Genomic DNA, 20,923 nt, shown 5'->3' with positions numbered 1-20,923 from the left:
GATGGGAAGGAGTTGGAGTTATTTTTTGTTTGGTTAATAAAGTACTGTTTAGTATCCTAATATATACAAACATGGACTACGTGTACAGTGGCAGATTCGTCGAAACATTATATTTGTACTCGGTTATAGTACACAGCAATAATTGGTCTTGTCATGTGCTTATTGGTAGACCTTTGGGGTATTTTCTCAAATCATGTAGAGCCTCAAACCGCCAACAATTTTGCTGTAATATACGAAGCTGTCAAATTACAAATTGGTGCCCACAACCGAAATCTGGTCCTTCTTCGCTCTCTCGGTTGTAGAAACCCCAATTGTGTCTGTCGACTCATCCTCAGACCCATCCCTATCGTTCACGTGTTTTATATTCTTCTCTCTGTATTCCATTAGCAAAAGGTCACATGTGTAGAAAGAAATCTGGAGATCTTACCCATTCGGGCCATAGGTGTAACGAATAACAAACGTCATAGCCACCAAGCAAACAGTCATGACTGCAGAAAAGGGATATCCTTTGATAAAGCGAGGTCCGTCCACAGTTGGGTACGTGAAGAGGGGGATCCAACATGTCCACATTGTGGAAATAGCAGTGGCCAGAACTAACACGATTGCGCGCTCCTCGATGTTATCACGGTAAAGGACGTTCACCCATCCATACAGTACAGAGGATACTGCAACTGCCGAGTATTGTACACTGTAAGCAAACCATTTGGCTCCTTCGGGCACCTCCCAGATAGACAAAATGACCAGTCCCGTAAAGTTGATGCTTGAGGCCAACGTAATTGCCCAGGCGCGATCCAGCCACAAGTCTGTGCTGATGTTGATGAAGAGAATAAAGAAGATTCCGAGTGCTGGGCTGATTGAATTGAGTTCGTTCTGTGTTGCGGAACTGTAGCGGTGGAGGCTTTTTAACCACAACAAAAAGGACGCTGTGTTGGCGCTGGAGTTGAAAAAGAAGCTATCCCATATAAGGACCAGCCAGAATCGCTTCGATAAAAAGAGCCTCTTGGCGAGTCCCCACGAGAAAGCGGCACTTTTGACTTGAGTTCCCTGTTTTTCTAGTCGCTTGCGAGCAATATCTAGATCCTTTTGTGAAAGGACGAGACGGTTGGGCTTATCAATTGTCCCGGGGTAAATAAAGTAGCCAATAATCGCAAGGGGCATGGTAATGATGGCATTGATGATAAAAAGCCAACGCCACCCTGGTAGTCCGTTAACTCCATCTAGGTAGTCAAGTGTGGCACTCTGTAGAAGACTGGCGGTCAGGAAGCCTAGGGTGAGGCCAATGTAGAAGGCCCCTCCTCGTCTTCCTATCTCGTTGCTTTTGTACCAGGATCCAAGAACGTAGTGCACACCGGGGAAGTAAGATGCCTATCAATGTGAGTAAGACAAAGGGATTCCTTTCGCAGTTGGTGAGTCATACCTCGAAGATTGAGACCAAAAACCTATAAGCCATAATTTCTGCATAACTTGTGGCTCTATACTGCAGCAGAGTAAATATTCCCCACATGAGATCAAGGGTTGGAACAAGGTAGTGCATCGGCACCCGAGGAAAGAGGTACATAAAAGGCAAAAGCGCAACGACATTCCCAACAGTAAAAATAGTCTGGAAATGAATTAATTCGTTCCCATGGAAGCCAAGATCTTCGGACATTCCTGACAGATATGCATTGTCTGAAATGGTCCGTTTAGTACTAGGTGATGGTAGCTTCTTGTGATTGACTTACTGATATTTCCCTGATCGATGTACTTGACCCAATAGACAATGAATGCATATGGAACAATTAAAAGATCAAGCTTCAACACTAGTTTTCTCTCTTCCGGCGTATCATCCGGAGAATACCAATGGTACCACCTTTTGGTGGGCGTTGTGGCCGTACCCATTGCGGCCGTAGATACAATGTAAGATTTTAAGTGTAGGGCCGCGGTTCCAGTAACATAAGCGTGAAATACTTTTTTTTGATAGTGTCTAAAATATTTATTTTTCTAGTAGACACACCCGGCTTTTATAAGAATGGTTTATCTAGCATGTTGGTAGGGCTACGGGGTGGTGGATGTTGCAATTTAAGGTGTCGCTAACACCATCGTAGTCCTTTTTAGACTAAAATGATACTATCCGATGCCCACTCAAAGTTGCGGAGGAAAAGATAAGCTATGGGGCTTTTATCGGTAGTTTCTTCTGCCGACTTGAATCATAAACTGATTTTTTTGTACGCGCGATGAAGTAAATGGTCATGGTTAAACGAAATGGATCCCCATAAACCACTGGCGAATACTCCACTACGATTGCAGCATAATTATTATAAGATAACCCATATCCACGCGCATTGATTTTGTTATCAAGCGATGCGTGTGAGTAATTATTCAACTAGACATCCTAAGGCTATTAGCGCCTCCGATTTTATGGCCGATGAAGAGTACACAAAGAAGGATATTAGAACACAGTTCCTATGAATATACGTGATAACAGTTATAGATAGCGCGGCTCATATCTGGCTTTATTGGTGACGTTCGAATACGGTAGGCTGGTATGGAATAGGAACATGTATAATGCTGCCGTGGACAACATTGATTTGCAAGTGTTGCTAGTGTATTATGATTCAGCCCTCAGCCTCCCTGTCTTTGGTTCACTAACTAGTCAATTAAATTCTCTTAGAACCACCGATTTCTCTGGTTTTCTCCTATCTGATTAGAGGTGACATTAGCCCTAAGAACAACCCATCTTTGCTGTAGACCAAGTGAGAGAAGAACATTTGTCAACAGATAGCAACCTCACTTATAAAAAGCCGATCAGATAACTTCATCTTCTGAACAACAACCAAGAGCAACAACCAAGAGCAACCCGGCATTGCCATCGACCAAGTGAGAGAAGAACTAGGGGCATATCCAAAAAAAAAAAGAGGTTTCTAAGAACCAAAATGGGTATGATCACTCACCCATGTAAGATGCAAGGGTACTGCGAGATAGGTCTTAACAAATACATAGGTAAGAGAAAGGCTGAGGATGCAGCCCTTGAAGATAAGGAGGACCGAGAGCCTCCCACGCTGCCGCAAGTTGATTGGAATATGTCCCATCAAATGCCGATATGCCGCGCCGATGGCGAAGAACGCCACGGGCGACTAAGTATGCCACCGGTTCATAACTTTCATATTGGATATTACCTCACCACCCCTTTCATCGCTACCTTCTTGAAGCATATACAACAAGACAAGAATTGTAGTAGGCCGCTTATACGACCTTGTTATGTTCTTTATAGATGCCTTTTTAGATATCTATTTAATAGAGATTGAATGGAGAAAGCACTGCATGCATTGTCTTGATCTGGCGCATGGAGAGGAGAGAGAGGGAGAGAGGGAGAGGAGAGAGAAGCTATCTACATGTTCTATCACATGGTGATGCCTCAGACATCCAACACTATTTTAGATGACTTTTTAGATTACTTCTTAAATATATACAAGGGCGGTAAAAAAGCGTGTTCTACATAAGAGACTTTTCTATATATAACCTTTGCAATTTAGTCTACTAATTTCAACATTATAATAGTACAACAAACTGTTAATCTTAAACCCTATAAAGATAAGATTATAGGTCTTTTTTAACCCGGATTATCTTCCAAGTTGGCATTTACGACAAGCAGAGCACAATAATTCTTAGGATAGAAGGCTTTAACATTACTAATAACTATATAGCTCCCGATCCCCGGCCGGGATATACCTTCGTATACTTGTAAAGTGAGAGTAGATCTAAATTAATGCCTGGCAGTATGAACCAATGAGAGAGTTATGAACAAGTGACATACTCAGTCGCCCGTAGATCACTAGCCCAGATTTTGGGCAAAGCTTATCCAACAGAACGAGTGGATGAAAGGGCAACGGGATATCGTGAAAACCGGCACTTTGTTGAATATCCCCGCTAAGTGCGATGTTATTCAGCAGCCAGTCCTACGCCAGACGAGACAGTATATGGGAGAGAAACTGTACGCATCCATCGGCTATCGCAAGGAGAACATTGAATCTTTCTATATGCAAGCAAAGGGGCATCGAGTACAGCCTGCTGACGCTTGCTACCATTGCAAGCTGGAATATGGCCCGTACACCTCTTGCATCGTCTTTGAAGGCATGGTCGGAGAATTTAAACCGTGTGCGAACTGTTCGTGGGGCAAACAGGTGGTGCGATGCTCGTTCATGAAATCGACAGACCTTGGAGACAACTCCCCAGCTTCCAGTGTGCCAACCATCGAACCATCTCAATGCCATCTCGGGTGTACCAAGAAAAAGCGTGCCGCTACCCACATGGACATCCAACAACAAGAGGATATCTTGTCCCAGCAAGAAGCTGTCTTGTCCCAGCAGAAGGCTATCTTGGCCCAGCTACAGCTCATTGTTGCTGCGAAGGAGCTGGAAGGAGCTGGAAGGAGCCAAAGTGCGAGCTAATGGTTCGGAACAACCGACCTTTCATGCCGATTTCTCTCATATGCCTGCTGCAACACGGTTTCCCATCCAAGCGACACCCACCCGGCTGCTGACCGCACATGCTACACGCCAGTGAGTTAGTAGTTGGGTGGGTGACCACCAGCGAATGCTCATTGTTGTATGTTTTTCTTCTTGTCTTTTTGCGTTTCCTTTTTATTGTGTATCGAATATTGGTTGGCATAGGTGGAAGGTAGCACTGCTAGGAAATTTTAGAAAATCAAGACCGAGACCGAAATCCAAGCCCCCCCTATTGAACAACTGCATAAATCTCCAATGCATCATGCAACTTTCCAAAAACACCCCCATGCCACCCTCTAACCAACTCCCACTCCTCACTAGGCAAAGTTTTGCTTGCACCTTTATCGCCCGTTTCTACTGCTTCGTGTAGTGGACTTTGGCCGTAATAATTACGAAGGCTTGTATCTATCTGCGTATTAGATAAAATGAGTTGGAAGATATAAGATTGACGAGACCTTAGCGCGGTTGTAAGAGGCAAGTCCCCGTCTAACGATTGATCATTGATATTGATATCTTGCTTACTGATTAGTCGTTCGACGACTTGAACACTTTTATGAGCCACTGCTAATGAGAATGCACTTTTTTCTAAACGATTGCGGTAGGAAACCCTTACTGACTCGCTGCTTAAAAGTAAATCAACGGCTTCCATATAGCCCAACTTTGCGGCCAATATGAGCGGCGTAAGGCTAAGATGTTCCTTATTCGGTTTTGCCATTTTCCAATGCAATAAGTATCGGATGATGCCTAAGCATTTATATTCGATCGCCTAGTGAATCGGTGGAGTTTCTCTATAGTCGATGTAGTTAAAGAGCCTCCCTCTGAATATAGAGTTAAAGTCTGTAGATACCAGACATAGGCTCCGAAGGTCTTTTGTGTCGAAAGATTTAGCAATCCACCATAATGTTTCCAGTGGAAGTCCCAAAAGCAACATAATCGCAGATTCAATAAAGTGAACGGTAGAGGAAAGAGGCTTCAAAGGAATTGAGGTTGAGAATTTCTGAAATGATATGGGGAGGAAATCGCTCTTTGAAATACTCGGGCGCACTATGATTCATATTGCCAGCATGTTAAGTCCGAGCCACCCGGCTCCTAGGAACTCTAGCTCTTGTCCTAGATTTGGAGGGGTGGGTGCAGAGTCGTGTCTTAATTGTTAGGGGAGTAAGCCATTAATCTCACATCTCAACGGAAATCAATGTACTCTGTGCTTCGAATTCTGGAGTTTAAATCCGCCTTCATGTGGATTCGTGGAAATTAAGGGTTCCTGGGAACCATGCGGCCATTCCTGGGATAGGAAGGCTGTCTCCAGGAGTATCCAGTGGAGTTCCTGGGCGCCAATAAGTTCCCAGGAGCGCATGCTGCCCTCCTGGGATGAGGAAGTTCCACGTAACCATTTCAAACTCGTAGATCGGTCCAATGCATTTTTCATCAATTTTGTTCACAGACCAACTATAGAAGTTGCAATTCAGTTCTATATATGCCTTCCCTAGGTGATCCCAGATAAGTTAACTAATCCACCATTATGACTCGGAGATACAAGAAATTATTAATTGCAGGCTGTGTGGTCGCAAGAGCCAGCAATGCATTGATAGCAGGACGATGGCCACATCGACCATCGTTTCGCGATATGATTTTTACGCTGGCATGGGCCTCGGAATGTGTGACATTCTCGTATGTGCCTTAGAATTGTCGGTATCGGTCCAAAGCCAAATGACAGCCATTGCTATGATAAATTATTACCTCTGCCAATATTTGAGATTAGTAGTGAGTGTTTATGTGGCATCTTCATTCAGTCGCGCGGTTTTTGAAAGGTGTCTGTCCCAGGAAATTCCACTGCGCGAAGATATACCCCAGGTTTGTGTTCAAATTTTGCTTGGCGCTTTGTTTCTCATCTAATACGGTCACAATACTGAGCTTGTCGGGCACACTTTGAATGATCATCGATTTGCTTTTACCTTGTCTGAGCCGGTTCAGTTGATTGTAAGAAATTGTTTCTTGCAGTCTTTTGGGGTCATTGCAGGTATGGGAGAGTTCCCTGAGTGCTATTTTCTTTTAGCTAACTTGAGCATAGCAATATCCTGCGGCAGTTTGGTTTTGGTTCTTATGTTCTTGAAGCTGCCTGAGAAGCGGCTTGAAAAGTAGTGTCTCGGCTGCTCTCTCTTCAAATGTTACAATACATTCAATAAAAAGAATGGCTTGTACTGATGCGGTAGTCAAAGGTCATATTTCTAACCGCTTTGGGCTTACTTCCTTGCGTAAATGCTCAACATATCAGTGCCCTGTCCACTCTCGTAGGACCTCTCGGGCTTGATATACCACTTCCTCTCGAAAGAACCTATTACCATCTGTTTGTCTTGTTTGGGAGGATAGAGGATTCCATCACCACCCTCAGCCAGCAAATTCCAGTGCACGCCTTTCAAGGGCCATGGTGGACCTGGATAACTGATTTTTTTGAAGAGAGGAAACTCCAGACAAATCAGAAGACCACCCGGAAACAACAGGTCAGCCATACGCGAGGCCCACTGAGCACGCATTATCGGATGGAGAGCACAAAGGAACTGCCTTGAGTTAGCTTATGTGCGGCGGTCTACATGCCTGATGACTTACAGTGTAGTCATAAATTACGTCGAACTTCTCCCCTTTCGTGCAGTCTAATTGGAAGAAATCACCTTGAATGAAAGATACCGAGCCTCTTTCAAACTTATTTGCCCAAGCAGGTCCAAAGTTGTATGCTTGTGGCGCTTGGAGTTCTTTCTGCGCATACTCCTCTGCAGTGCAAACTCCCTTGGCTGAGATCTCGAGCCCAACGGCATCGAATCCATGCAGAGCAAGCATGACCACATCGTAGCCTTTCCCGCATCCCTACACAGAGGTAAGCTTCCTAGTTTTGTGAGAAATATGAGACAAAGCATCTTACAGGTACGAGAATCTTCTTCCTCTGGCCGTTAGCTGCAATTGGGCTCAAGACGTCTTTTCTTTGCTCTAGAAGGTCGATCAAGGCAGGTGAGGGCTTCCCTCTGTCCCACATGTCGCTGTTATCAGTCTCCCAAAGGTTGTCCCACGCAGCATTGTGGTTCTCGATCGAACTGCAAGCTGTCAGACCTCTATCACTCTATTGAATAAGAAAATAACTTGTACCTTTGTTCGAAGTGTTCGATCAGGCGAGACTTGTCCTCGGGGGACTGAATGCGTTCTGGCGGAGTCGTCATTCCAAGAGTCGGTTGAGATTGCTGATAGAGAAATAGTCTAATGGGGGAGAATATTAAGGGAAGTCAAAAATTGGGTATCTGCGTCTTTTTATCGACCTGTTGATGTGGGGCAAACCACCCCATTTTCTTTCTCGGAGTCACCCGGAGTTTCCATTTGATACGATACGCCCTACTGGTTTCCTTTCTTGGTAGTACACTTCTATTTGTCGATTTATAATATAGAGCGGCCCAGAGTGATGTTTACTCAGATATTCCGCACCTGGGCATGCTCCTTACCTACCTAACGACATGGCGTCATCGATATGAGGCTTTTGGAAAGGCTTGGCGCCGATTGAGCCCTTACGATTTCCTTTTTGAGATAACTGGTAACCGCCCAGGTGCGCCCTATCGGTTTCCTAAACTAGATGGCCATTGTCTTCAAAATAATACCGGAAAAGACTACTTTTCATTCATTCTCATCAATCCTCATTGCTCCAAAATATCATACAATCCCATGGAAGACACAAGCAAAGCCGGGCCGTTTCTCGGCCAATCTAAGAATGGCTCTGTCGCAGACTGTATTGGAGCTACGCCATTAGTCCGTCTCAACCGCCTTCCTGCTGCAATTGGAATTAAAGCGCAGGTGTATGCGAAGCTCGAATACTTTAATGCAGGTGGTTCAGTGAAGGACCGGATCGCCAAACGCATGATTGAGAAAGCGGAAAGAGATGGGACGATCAAACCCGGAGATACGTTGATTGAGGCTTCGAGTGGCAACACGTGAGTCTAAAAGTGGCTACATGAGCAGTAAGGGAAGGGGCTAATGTCATATGACGGGACAGTGGAATCGCTATTGCCTTGATGGCGGCCATCAAGGGCTACGAATGCATCATCACGCTCTCGGAGAAGATGTCGCTTGAAAAGGAGCAGATTTTGAAAGCTTTAGGAGCGAAGGTCGTTCGTACTCCAGCCGGTGTTCCCATCGACTCCCCGGACTCCATCATTAGCGTGGCACAGCGTCTCCAGAAGGAGATTCCGAACTCCTTTATCCTTAATCAGTACACAAACCCTGAAAATCCGGCTGCACATGAGTTTGGGACCGCGGAGGAGCTGTTGCACCAAACGGAAGGACGGATCGACGTGTTAATCAGCGGAGCTGGTACCGGAGGAACCGTCACGGGCACAACAAGGGGTCTTAAGAAACACAGGAAGGATATCCTGTGCGTGGCAGTTGATCCATTTGGATCAGTTCTTGCTCAACCAGACGATCTTAACAATCTAAGAGCGGAATACAGGGTTGAAGGCATCGGGTACGACTTTGTGCCGGAGGTCTTGAATCAAGCTGAGCCCGACCTCTGGATTAAAACCTCCGATCGGGATTCTTTCCAGTATGCCCGACGTCTTGTGCGAGAGGAAGGGCTTCTTTGTGGAGGGTCTTCCGGTGCGACTATTGCCGCACTAGCTCAGCTGGTCGAAGCTCGTCCTGAACTTAACGTGGAAGACAAGCTTGTTGTCGTTATATTGCCGGATAGTCTTCGTAACTATCTGACAAAGTTTGCCAATGACGACTGGATGGCAGAGCATGGATACAATGCTTTTGATAGCGGCTGCACTTTGGGACCTAATTCTAAGAGCAAACGGTGAAATACATTTTATCCAACCAAGTGCAAAAATTTTGGATTGTTATCTTTGTAGCTTCCGTTTTATATGAACTTACTCTTGACCAAGCACAAGGATTCTGTTTTGCTCCACTTTGGACTGGCTTCTGATGGAGCAATAATTTGCGTGCATTTCGCATCGATCCTGCTAGAACAGTTCCGCGCCCTACAATCTACCCTACATCCTATACCCTACATCCTACAACATATGCCCTACCGTCTTGGCGTAACTCGCTGTGTGTCTTGGTGTAACGTAATCGGTAAGCGAGCTGCGCATGTAAGCCACTTGCATGTAGTCGATTTGAAGCAGCAATACTGCATACCGAGCCCCAATTATGGTATACGAAGTGGAAATTGGTGACTTCCCTTAACGCCCACAAACCCTCGCGACAACAATGCCATTGTGGGTGGTTAATTTCCTTCAAAGATACATACGGAGGAAACAAATAGAGCCAACAACACAGTTGTCGTTCGGGGAGCGACACAGTCTGCTTATGGGTGCGTCTTGTGCTCTAGGAGCCATGCTGAGGTGATTTCAGAAGGGCACAAAGCGAACTGTCACGAGTCACGACTAGGCCTCGCCAAAACCCGCCCACCGCCCAAACCCGCCCGCGAAAACCCAGCCCATGGGCCGGGTTGGGTCTTAGTCAGCAAACCCATGGGCGGGTTGTCATCCGGGAAACCCAACCCAAGACCCAAATGGGTACCCGCGATTACCCAAAAAAGCAAAAAAAGCTGACTGATCATTTTACACTAAGTTATGCAGTAATTTTCGATTATCTAATTGTTTCGATGGCGTAACTACTAGCTTCTAGCTGTGAATATTTGGAAAGGAACATGAAGGGCTTGAAGAAATCAAATTGGCTAATTATAAAGACTAGTATACCTCGTAACCTCGCAGTCTGCTGGAGGGCATTGTTACCCGACCAGAAGATCTCTTCTGGCTTCTATCACTCAATTGTATGATTGGAGGCGGAAGTAAATCTGCTTCGTCGTAATCAACCACGTCTTCCTCCACACTCTCTTCTTCTTATTCAGGTTCGTGAATATGTCTGTGTATAGAGCTCCGGCCGGTCTCTACCACCGTACACTCCACTTAGTATGTCTCCTCTGGCTCAGAGTTACCCTCGAGATTCTCGCTCTCTTCAATCTCCTCATTGTCGCTGATCGGCTCTACATCCTCTTCGATTGCCTTCAACGCTTCATCCTCTTCAAGTGCCTCTTAGCTCTCGCTCTCCAACGGTTTCTCCAGACGAATCAATTGCTGTCCCTCTAGTGTGAGCTTTTCTGAGCACATATATATCATCAAGTCTTGAATGGTCCCTTCGTGAAGAGACCCTCGGCGATAATGACAAATGTCTCGTGCGCTATTGAAGAGCCTTTCTACACCCGCGCCGGTGGCAGGGACTGAAAGCAAGTCTCGTGCGAGCCTAGACAGCACTGGGAATTCGCGCTCGTGTTCTTTCCAATAAAGTCGCGGCGACACAGGGACATTGGCTATTCGAGGTCAGTCAGTTGTTCCAGTGTGTTGTACTGATTGCTCGTGCCTTCGCGAAGATACTGGTCCACTTCGTCATACTCTACTCCTTCATGGAAAATCGATACACCAGGTGGCTCGAGTAGCCGATCAAGCTCTGTGCTATGCGAATTGGAAGATCGCTGGACCGTACGGAATAGCAACTCGGGGTTCTGCTGCTGATACTATGTGAAAGATGCTCTCAAATATTCACAGTACCTTTTTGACGTATCTTCATAGCAAGTTGAGTACTCTCGAGCATCAAAAGCACTCAGTTTATACTAAGGGGCAAGTAATGTTCCAGTGCCATAGAGAAAACCATGGTCGCGGTAGGTTTTTTCGTAGTACTCTTTCAGCTTCTGCCTCGCCACAAGCAACGCGCCATACATATCTTTCTTCCAGGGTGTTATCTTTCTCTTCAATCTTCGATTCGACCGTTCGATATGCTCCAGTAGTTTCCTATACACAAGGAACACACTATGGATTGTGACGTCTCTGGTCTTCATCAGAGCCATGGTAAACTGAAAAAACGGTTTGGTCAAATAAACGAGGTAGTCAATTTGCCTCCATTCAACGTCGGTAACCTTAAGCTGCGAGTATTCATGATCGCAGCAGTATTTATCGATTACATTTCTTAGCCGGCGTGCTCGGCGAAGCATCAAAAAAGTTGAATTCCAGCGTGTCTGAACGTCATGTAACGGAAAAAGCCGAGTACCACCTGATTGGAGGCATAAAAAAGCATCACACCGTTGTGGGCTTACGTTGACAAAGATCGCAAAGGATCGAATCTAATACTGTCAGTGCTCTGAGTATATTGAAAAAGTGAATATCTTAGCTCACCTTTGTTAGTATATGAGCCACGTCTCCATAGTTGATCGAATCCTTCAACCCGTGGGCTTGGGTGTCGGACCAAAAGGCTCTGACTTCTTTATTCTTAGGTGCTGCCCTGATATGTCCCAGTAGCTGTTTCAGGCAAAGCTAGATCACATAAGCCATGCAGGGAACCCGGACTATTGATTCCCTAGAGCTAATAGCTCCGATAGAGAGCAGTCTCTCTTGTAAGGCGCGTATCATGGTGTCGTTGTTGGTAGCGTTATCTGTAGTAACGCTAAAAATACGATCGAGAAGTTTTCGTTCCTCCAGTAACCGGTGCAAAACATCACTAAGGTTATTGCCTGTATGAGGACCGTGCAACGGCTCAAAGCCGAGGAGCATTTCCCTATAGTTCCAATCTTTGTCGATAAAATAAACCGTGATTGCCATGAATGCCTGCTAAAATGGACTGGTCCAACAATCTAAAGCGAGGGAAACCTTAGCATCTTCAGGCAGATCTTGTAACTGTAACTCTTGCTGGCAATTGACTGCATCCCGGAGCCGTCTCCGCAGGGTCTTCGCTAACAGGAGTTCCAATTCTCCGGGACCAGAATATAAAAGGCTGAGTAGCCTCTGAAACACCGGGTTCTCCACCGTCTAGAAAGGCAAACGAAGACACGTAATTATCTTCAATATCTGCTCCTCGATTTAAAATGTTGTCACTCTGTGGACACTGGGTAAGTCTCTCGTGAAATGGTTCTGCAAAGAATCCGAAATCAATGACTGATTAAATCCCTTTTTCTTCCCTTTACGACAAGTATTAGACTTTTTATGTCTACTCATAGCGCTTGTCCCATTCCCTTTATACTATGGATGATCAAGCACAGTGAGACAAGCCTGGCAGATGACTCGAGGACGCCCAGAATCAATATCAGCCACCTAGTCAAAGTGTTTCCACACATCAGCGTGACGCGATCCGGTGGACCATTTGATCTAGGATTGGCCTTCTCCGTTCAGCTTTTAGCCGTACTCTGTTTCCTTCCACCATTCAAGAAACTCTGTCTCTAGATACGACTCATACGCAATCCATTTCTTTCTGTGCTGAGGTCCCACACGTCGGAGTGTCGCTAGAGGTCTTCGAGTAGTTATGTCGTAGGTTTTACGGGGTCCTGTCAAAGGCTGCGGTCCATCTTAGTATACATATAGGTAGCGCCGCAACACTCAGAGGCTAGTGGAAGGGACCATTTTCTTACGGAGGATTGAATGTCAGAATCCAAGAAGCCGTCAGATAACGGCTCAATAGAGAGCAGTGGACTGAAAGGCCGATATATTGATCGCGATAATAAGGAAGAAGACGCCATACTGAAGTAAAAGGCCACTGGTATTAGAAGAAGGGGGGATTTTTTTTCATCTTAAGTACTTGATTGTGGATTTTGTTCCAGTCGCGTCGTGCGTTTAGATCTATCTATTCCTAAGTCGCGTAAAACCCGCGGGTACCCAAAACCCAACCCAACCCAACCCAACCCGCCCGGAGATGAATACGACTTTGGGAGGACACTGAGAAGGTCCAAATCACTGATTTTAAATGATCGAACTAAGGATAATATTTTTGAGCTCACTCGAAAGATTCTCATTGATGAATTTACATAAAATCATCAATGTGGCCTGTAATCCCTTCAGATGTGTAAAGCAGGGCGATAGGGGCAGTGATCTACTTGTAGAGGATATATATTTCCAGGTCGATGGCGTTCATTGTTTCAGTGTAATATCCACTCAAAAGCGTGACAGAAATAAATGACCAAAATTACACTAGATGACTAATCAAGTTTATCCACGATTTATGCATGTTTTTGGGTATTTTGGGCAACCCGCGGGTACCCGCCAAGAGCCCATGGGCGGGTTCATCAAAGCCAAAACCCGCGGTGGGTTGCCCATGGGCGGGTAAGGAAATTGAAAACCCAACCCAAACCCGCGTTTGGCGAGGTCTAGCCCTATCTAGAGGTACGCGATCACGACATTTGAAAAGGGATGAGGTCTCAATTAAGTCTCAGCTAAAAGTATCTTACTCTGATCAAGCTAGATTTGGGCGTTGGGGCTTCGGCGAGTTTAATGTGACTGCAGCTACCAAAAGCCTCTGCCATAAATCGACAAATAGTGTGCTGCGCTTGTTTTCCCACGTGCGTTATTGACAGATCTAGAAGCAAAGCTATATATTTTGTACATTCCCTTCAATGCTAATTATAAGAGAATCATGTTGTACGTACTATGTAGTCGACAAAGATAACCAGAATAATGAATACCAAAAAAAGAGCGGGTCTAGGGCAAGCATACCAGGTTATCTTGATTGTAGGTTTCAGCCGGTGATGTATCCCTATAATACCCCTCGCAGGGCATGTCATAAAGGACTCGTCTTTTTTATTTTGAGAATTTCAGGTGCGTGATTTCGTAGTCCATTCTTCGGTATAAGGCCTTCGGGTTTATGATGGCTCCAAAGTGGGACGGATCTCTGCACGGAAGGTAAATTCTCAAGACATGATGCTTAATATGTGGGACCTACCTACATTGATTTACTTGCAGGACAGCCCTAATTATCGTTGATCCTATTAAGTGCCGATGATCCTTGACCTGTTGACCAACCACATTGAATGCAACAAACTTGGAAACAATGGAATCCCAGGGTATCTTTATTAAACTATACTATTACAGCGAGGCGTATGCAACTATTTAACCACAACTCGATGCTGCATAATGAAGACCTGCCTCTTGACTCAACTTGGACCTGACCTATAGGCCTCTTAGCGCGAGGTTCTTGAGCTTGGGAATGTTTTCGGCCGGTGAATTCTCCGATTGGCTTTAAAACCTTTATTGCAATTGCCATAGTCTATGTCATTTCTGGTTTTTCCCAGCGGTATTTTAGGGCTGGTAACTAGCAAGCTGTCCACTGGGTGTAGATCATGTCTCACATTCTTTCTGATAAGGTGTACGTATGGTATGTTTCGGCTTTGGAATGTAGTGCCCTGCTGCTCCACCTCAAAGTTCCATATATACTCCGCCTGATGGTCCATACCTCCATCCTCAATAGCCATGAACTGAACTCAGCAAGCAATACTGTCTTTTCTGTTACTCAAAATCCGCTCGACATGAGTTTGCAAGATGCAACCCCCAAAATAGAGCCTGAGCCCAGCTCTAACGACACGCTCACCAATTCCACTACCCAACACATTAGTACAAATAATGCCCCAAGCACGACCGGATCCATGTTACGGCTCTCATTATGGGTCTCATTTTCCGCATGGATCTCGAATTTCGACAACGGCTACGCCGGCACGGTCCTGGTCATGCCTTCTTACAAACACGCATTTGGAAGCTGCGAGCAAGTCCTAGACCCGAACACGTATGCCCAGATTCAGCATTGCTCGTTGACGCCACTACAACAATCCATCATCAGTCTCAACTTCCTGTTCATTGCCATTGGAGGCGGGATAGCGGGGGTCACCGGTCAATACATCGGACGCAGGGGATCAATCCAAGCTGGCTGCACATTGGCTATCATTGGTGCCGCTGGAATGCTTGGCACCGGTGGCAGTTTCTTGCGCTACATGGTGTGCAGATCAATCAGTGCTGTGGGAATTGGACAGCTGATGGCAGCCAGTGTGACATATGGCTCCGAGTGCATCGTCGCCAACAAGCGCGGGTTATCTTTAGGGTTGTATAATATTGGACTCGCTGGGGGGAATGTTGGTGCTTTCGCCGTGTGTGCGGGTTCTGCTCGTCTAGAGCCAACGAACGATTGGCAGTGGAAGACACCCATTCTATGCCAAATACCCCTAGGAGTTATTCTAGGTGCTGGTATCTTGATGCTCCCTGAATCTCCACGTTGGCTCATGGGACACGGCCGAGAGGAGGAGGCACGGAAATCATTCGGCGCGCTATACAACCAAAGTCCATATTCGCCGGAAATCACTGCGCAGATTGATGATATCAGAACCAACCTTGAGAGCGAGCGTGCGAGCCGCAAAGCTGTCTCGATTTTTGATATTTACCGCAGCAAGCATATCGGTCGCACCATGACATCTGCCATGATTATGGTTGGACTCGCCATTACTGGTATCCAATTTGTACAACCGTACGCTACTCTGTTCCTCAAAGGCGTCGGCATCAGCGATCCATACTTAATCAATGTCATCATTGGGTTATGCATCCTAGGAGGATCATTATTTGGTCCGTTCATTGTGGAATATGGTGGAAGGAGAGCTGCCATGCTTTGGGGTTATGCTGTCATGGGTGCCTGCATGCTCACTCTTTCCTCTGTGAGCACCGCTCTCGAAAAGGATGCAAGAGCCGAAATTGTGACCGTTGTTTTTCTGTGCTTGTGGGCTTTTGTCTTCGGTGGGACTATTGCTGCGAGTGCTAACCTATCTTCTGTGGAGATGCATAGCGTCTCACTTCGCACCTTCGGACAAGCCAACACGACGGTATTCTATGGTATATTTGCCTTTGGTGCAACATTTTGGACGCCTTATATGTTGGATGCCAATCACGGGAACATGGGTCCCAGTGTGGGCTATTTCTACGCAGGCGTCACTGCCGTCATCTGGATATTAACCTTTTTGTTCATGCCAGAGACTGCTGGAATTACACTGGAGCAGATCGATGAAGGCTTTAACTCAGGAGTCAAGGCGTGGAAAACGTCACTACCGAAAAATCAAGCCATTGCTTCTTCTCAGCAACGGAGCGTGGCAGGTGGAAAGGTTGAAGCTTAATTGATGGCACCGACCCATGATCAATTAGCCGTGAATGTCATAGATATAATATTTACAATATAGTACATAATGCAAGACTACCAGGTATTATCAGCGAAATGCAGTGTATTAAAACTCGCAACAAAAACCTCAAATGTATAGGCAATAATATGCCTTGAATGTAGAGAAGCTAATGCGGAGAAGCCGTCCGTCATACGTATGCCTTAGACCACAATTATGATCTGATATATGACAGACAGGCTCTAGGAAATGTTGTAACGGGACGCGTCTCAACTCTTCTATTTGCAGTTTCATTGATCCCTTTTGGAATATGTTGGCTGTATAGATCATTCACGTGACCTCCTGGCCCTAAGAAATGCGCCGCACCCCGATATATGCCTACTCGTAAGAAACACTAATGAATTGAATGTCACTAATATGAAATGAGTGTACTCTGATTTAACAAGTCTGCGGACCAGGACCAAAATATGCCGTATCTAAGGGGGATTGGGACATAGAGAAAATGTCAGGAAATTTCGCTACATGTGCGCTGATACATTTTTAGTTAAAATTACATCAATTAAAGGGCTCGTGACTTCTGAGACTTATGACAAGGTCTTTTCTGGTGGTCAAAAACAGAAATGACATTGTATTGATGGCAGTCGAATATTTTAAAATGAGACTATCAAACTTCACTTACGCCGACATAAGAGTTATGCTATGTTGACTCTACTCGGTCACCACTGCCTCGTTTGTGCTCTTTCCACATACAAACGACACCTTTAAATTCTCTTCTCTTCTTCCTCTTCTTCCATTCTTTCTTTCCTCTTACAACCACCACGGACATTGCTTCAGTCAGAAGAACCAGAAGAACGCACACTTTTGATCTGAAAGAACCATCCACAGTGAGTTGATGGCATTTCCTTTGGAGAAATGCAATGATTTGTTAACAATATCTTCTTTTAAGTCACAAATCTCAGTCATTTCACTCATTCCTACAATTACTTCTGTTCCTTGCTCGGCTATCATGTCGTTCTTTTCTGACACCCCTCGTGGCGGCCGGCATAATGCCGAGCGTGAAATCCGTTCCGCACCGCCTCTAACCCAGGCTACCAATTTGCCCAAGGCGGCTCCTGCAACCCTTCTAGACATCTCAAAGCTCAAGCCAGAGTCTAGCCTTACGGTGTGGGGCAATGAGATCCTTCATGTCTTGCGACCCTTCAAGCTCGATGCACTCGTGAGCACTGATATTCCGAGACCCAACCCAGGAGATCTCAACTATAACCGATGGAAGTACTGGACTCTTGTTGTTGCTGCCTGGTTGTTTAACCAAATCGAGGCCGCACTTCAACTCAAAGTCAGAGCACATTCAAGCAACCTCACCTACGCTGACGAGATCTTCAGCACAATCAAGCTGGTGAGCCTTCAAAACCAGTCCAAGTTTGTTGCGAGCGAGTTGAAGAGATGGGAGGAAATTAATCGCAAGAACTTTGCTACCCCTGCGGACTTCATCATGGCGTACCAGAACCAGTTCAACCGTCTGAAGACAGAGGACCACCATCCCGGTTTCGAAGTTGCGCTTCTTCGACTTCTACAAGAGCTCCGCGGAGAGGTCTTGAAAGTCCCGTTTATCGAGGAAGAGGTGAAGAATTTGGGACGGCCCGTGGACTACCAGCTATTTTTCTACTACTGCAAAGTCTTGGTCAAAGAATGCCGCAAGCCCAGCGTGTCTGAAGATGACACCATGGGAGTCGGTGGCGGTGCGACAGGCCAAAGCCAGAGCAGTGGACGAGACATCTCCTACCGCGGCTGGAGACAGAGCACCAAGGGACACGGCCCGGCATGGGAGTAGGTGTGTTGCATTTTGCACTTCCTGAACCTTGGAATTAATAAGGTCATGAAAATGGGCGCCTGTAATTGAGGATTTTACGAAGTTCACATCAGAAAAAAGGGAAAAACGAACCCCCCCCCCCCCCCCCCCCGGGGTCATTGCTACAGTTTCCTGGATGCATTTACGCAGGACATAGCAATGCAACTAATTTCTACCTCATTATTTCCATTCTGTAAGATCACCATAATTAGGATTCCACTGTCCCTGTCCACAAATTTGACTAAATCGATGAAAGCAAAAGCGGTCATTTGCGTTGTTCCTAAACTGAGGCTCATTTAAAAGAGTGGCAAATCCAATATCAAATGACTTGCAGATTAGAATTTAATCGAATATCTTTAAAATACAACTCGTAACACCTCATTTGGATCATCCTAGAGAAAATTGTATCTCCGGAGCAGACGTGTTAGACGGTGATGTCCGTCACATTTCTAAATTATTTCAACTTTGATTTCATTCAACACAGTAGTAAGTAGTAATAATCAAAAGCCAGACAAAATAATGTATCCGGCTGTTCTTACAGTATGCACTGCGACCCAATTATTGAATCGGCCATAATGGCCTACATGGCGGGGATTAACCCCCACCTGCATTTGTGGGTTCTGTTCAAGTCCACGCTCTTCACCCTAGCAACGGCACACTACCAGCGACAATGACAATGACAAGAAGGGTGACGCTAGCGACGAAAGCACAGACAAGGAAGATGCCGGCGGATGATTTCCTGCTGACGCTAACCTCGATGCAGGCGAATACGAGGTTGAGGCTGATGCTGACGCCGAGGTGCCCAACCACACTGCTGACAAAGATGCTAATGAATCACCTAGGCATTTGGGAGAACGCTGCTATCCAAATATTTTGCACCACGACAAATCTGGAAACTACGAGGCCTCAAAAATATCAAGATGATTGAAGTACAACCGAAAGTGATGCTGTTCAGACCAACAGTAACGTTCGTGACGATCAAGCCAAAACCGGAAGTAAAGAGCACGTCAGACACGAAGACGAAGAGGAAAACAGAGACGAAGAGCAAACCAGAGACGAAGAGCAAACCAGTGGCGAAGAACAATGCAAAGCCCGACACAAATCCCAAGCTGAAACCAGAGACAAAGACCAAACCAGAGACGAAGAGCAAACCAGAGACGAAGAGCAAGCCAGAGACGAAGAGCAAGCCAGAGACGAAGAACAAACCAGAGACGAAGAGCAAACCAGAGACGAAGAGCAGACCAGTGGCGAAGAACAATGCAAAGCCCGACACAAATCCCAAGCTGAAACCAGAGACAAAGACCAAACTAGAGACGAAGAGCAAGCCAGAGACGAAGAGCAAGCCAGAGACGAAGAACAAACCAGAGACGAAGAGCAAACCAGAGACGAAGAGCAAACCAGAGACGAAGAGCAAGCCAGAGACGAAGAACAAACCAGAGACGAAGAGCAAACCAGAGACGAAGAGCAGACCAGTGGCGAAGAACAATGCAAAGCCCGACACAAATTCCAAGCTGAAACCAGAGACAAAGACCAACCCAGAGGCGAAGGGCAGACCAGTGGCGAAGAACAATGCAAAGCCCGACACAAATCCCAAGCTGAAACCAGAGGCAAAGACCAACCCAAAACCAGTATCGAAGACTAAGGCAACCCTAGGCCCAAAGAAGCCTGACGCGAAGACGAAGAGCAAGCCCGAGACGAAGAGCAAACTGGAACTCAAGACAAAGCCAGAAACGAAGCCAAAAGTCCAGCCAAAGAAAAAGACCCACCCGGCGAAGAATGTAGCAATCAATTTGGAGAAGACATCGAAGATCCAGCTGGGAGCCTAAAATATGCTAGTCCAGTGGAATGGAGGAAGATGAGGCTGGTACGACGAAGCTGACGCCAAATATTGGGCTGGTGAATATTCCAAATACGACTAATAAGACAAAGCTGGCGGTAATAAAGATAAATCTGCCTCCGATAGCCAGACCAATAAGCTGTGAAAGAATAAGAAGCTCATACGGGACGAATGCAAGAAGAATAGCGAGATGGACCTCTTCGGCCAAAGCCGGAATGGGTGGTTGATTTATGCAGAAGCTTGTTATTTGTGATCTAATGCTCATTTGCAATATCCAATCGAAGTATCATTGAATTATGTGCTTGTAGAGTAGTTCATCAATCGCCTTCTTCACTATGGCTCCCGCAATCCGATATCGTCGACTTTAACCGAAGAACACTTGGTGTATGAAGTGTGTTCGGACATCTATTAACACATTCGACCCCACAGTGACTGATGAATCATTCGAGATCCAATGCTTCTTTAATGAGGAGGGCTCTAAAAAGTGCCAGCAGTGTAATCAAACACCGTTAATAGCAAGAGTTACCAGCATTGCGCTAAGCAGCGTAAGGTGTGGGAGTAATAGGTGAATGGGGGAGGATTGTGGAAAGGGGTTATTGGCATTCACCACGTAATCAACACGGAAGTCCACCTGGGCACAGGTACACCTAGGTAGTCGATTTTAAAAAAAGGTGTTAAAAGCCAATTGGTTTTATAGCCCCCAAGGAACAAAAATAGCGTTTTACTCGTCTAGTATTACAAATGCAAAAAACTGTTAGGCATAGCCTAAATTCGATATGTAAATCACATAGCATTAGCTCGAGATATTCACAGAGAAG

The 20,923-nt window shown here is 45.7% G+C and overlaps 8 protein-coding genes across 8 annotated transcripts; 5 read left to right on the top strand and 3 right to left on the bottom strand.

Moving 5' to 3' along the window:
* Positions 1 to 246: 246 nt before the first annotated feature.
* On the bottom strand, positions 247 to 1,878 carry N7455_010649 (Major facilitator superfamily domain general substrate transporter; the record flags this gene model as incomplete). The annotated part of the gene is made up of 4 exons (XM_040953093.2): positions 247 to 373; positions 428 to 1,365; positions 1,418 to 1,668; positions 1,722 to 1,878. The coding sequence occupies 4 exons, from the start codon at positions 1,876 to 1,878 to the stop codon at positions 247 to 249; spliced, it is 1,473 nt and encodes a 490-aa protein (XP_040816410.2).
* A 1,976-nt stretch (positions 1,879 to 3,854) lies between these two features.
* N7455_010648 (DUF3716 domain-containing protein) lies at positions 3,855 to 4,427 on the top strand (the record flags this gene model as incomplete). Its single annotated transcript, XM_040952938.2, has 1 exon — positions 3,855 to 4,427. The coding sequence occupies one exon, from the start codon at positions 3,855 to 3,857 to the stop codon at positions 4,425 to 4,427; it is 573 nt and encodes a 190-aa protein (XP_040816442.2).
* Positions 4,428 to 6,724: 2,297 nt separating this feature from the next.
* N7455_010647 (uncharacterized protein) lies at positions 6,725 to 7,690 on the bottom strand (the record flags this gene model as incomplete). The annotated part of the gene is made up of 4 exons (XM_065606496.1): positions 6,725 to 7,039; positions 7,089 to 7,343; positions 7,399 to 7,567; positions 7,620 to 7,690. 4 exons carry the CDS (start codon positions 7,688 to 7,690, stop codon positions 6,725 to 6,727), a joined length of 810 nt encoding a protein of 269 aa, XP_065460459.1.
* A 493-nt stretch (positions 7,691 to 8,183) lies between these two features.
* N7455_010646 (uncharacterized protein) lies at positions 8,184 to 9,313 on the top strand (the record flags this gene model as incomplete). The annotated part of the gene is made up of 2 exons (XM_065606495.1): positions 8,184 to 8,449; positions 8,512 to 9,313. 2 exons carry the CDS (start codon positions 8,184 to 8,186, stop codon positions 9,311 to 9,313), a joined length of 1,068 nt encoding a protein of 355 aa, XP_065460458.1.
* Positions 9,314 to 10,206: 893 nt separating this feature from the next.
* Positions 10,207 to 11,289, bottom strand: N7455_010645 (HAT dimerization). The gene is made up of 4 exons (XM_065606494.1): positions 11,126 to 11,289; positions 10,897 to 11,028; positions 10,453 to 10,546; positions 10,207 to 10,356 (listed from the first exon to the last, which is right to left on the bottom strand). Exons 1-2 carry the CDS (start codon positions 11,230 to 11,232, stop codon positions 10,908 to 10,910), a joined length of 228 nt encoding a protein of 75 aa, XP_065460457.1. The 5' UTR covers positions 11,233 to 11,289; the 3' UTR covers positions 10,207 to 10,356; positions 10,453 to 10,546; positions 10,897 to 10,907.
* A 3,507-nt stretch (positions 11,290 to 14,796) lies between these two features.
* Positions 14,797 to 16,419, top strand: N7455_010644 (uncharacterized protein; the record flags this gene model as incomplete). Its single annotated transcript, XM_040954931.2, has 1 exon — positions 14,797 to 16,419. One exon carries the CDS (start codon positions 14,797 to 14,799, stop codon positions 16,417 to 16,419), a length of 1,623 nt encoding a protein of 540 aa, XP_040814540.2.
* Positions 16,420 to 17,425: 1,006 nt separating this feature from the next.
* On the top strand, positions 17,426 to 18,250 carry N7455_010643 (uncharacterized protein; the record flags this gene model as incomplete). The annotated part of the gene is made up of 1 exon (XM_040954790.2): positions 17,426 to 18,250. One exon carries the CDS (start codon positions 17,426 to 17,428, stop codon positions 18,248 to 18,250), a length of 825 nt encoding a protein of 274 aa, XP_040814653.2.
* A 938-nt stretch (positions 18,251 to 19,188) lies between these two features.
* N7455_010642 (uncharacterized protein) lies at positions 19,189 to 20,094 on the top strand (the record flags this gene model as incomplete). Its single annotated transcript, XM_040954954.2, has 1 exon — positions 19,189 to 20,094. The coding sequence occupies one exon, from the start codon at positions 19,189 to 19,191 to the stop codon at positions 20,092 to 20,094; it is 906 nt and encodes a 301-aa protein (XP_040814571.2).
* Positions 20,095 to 20,923: the final 829 nt, after the last annotated feature.

The sequence above is a fragment of the Penicillium solitum genome (assembly GCF_028829755.1).
Source record: "Penicillium solitum strain IBT 25940 chromosome Unknown utg000008l_segment0_segment0, whole genome shotgun sequence".
Taxonomy (NCBI): domain Eukaryota; kingdom Fungi; phylum Ascomycota; class Eurotiomycetes; order Eurotiales; family Aspergillaceae; genus Penicillium; species Penicillium solitum.
The sequence above is the reverse complement of the archived record's forward strand: the minus strand, read 5'-3'. Positions and strand labels throughout refer to the sequence as shown.

Excerpts from the sequence above, each read along its gene's own strand:
- N7455_010645 (XM_065606494.1), bottom strand. The coding sequence starts at position 11,232 with ATGTATGGCGCGTTGCTTGTGGCGAGGCAGAAGCTGAAAGAGTACTAC. Across the intron at positions 11,029-11,125 it reads GGAACATTACTTGCCCCTTA|TATCAGCAGCAGAACCCCGA; the intron begins GTATAAACTGAG and ends TCTTTCACATAG.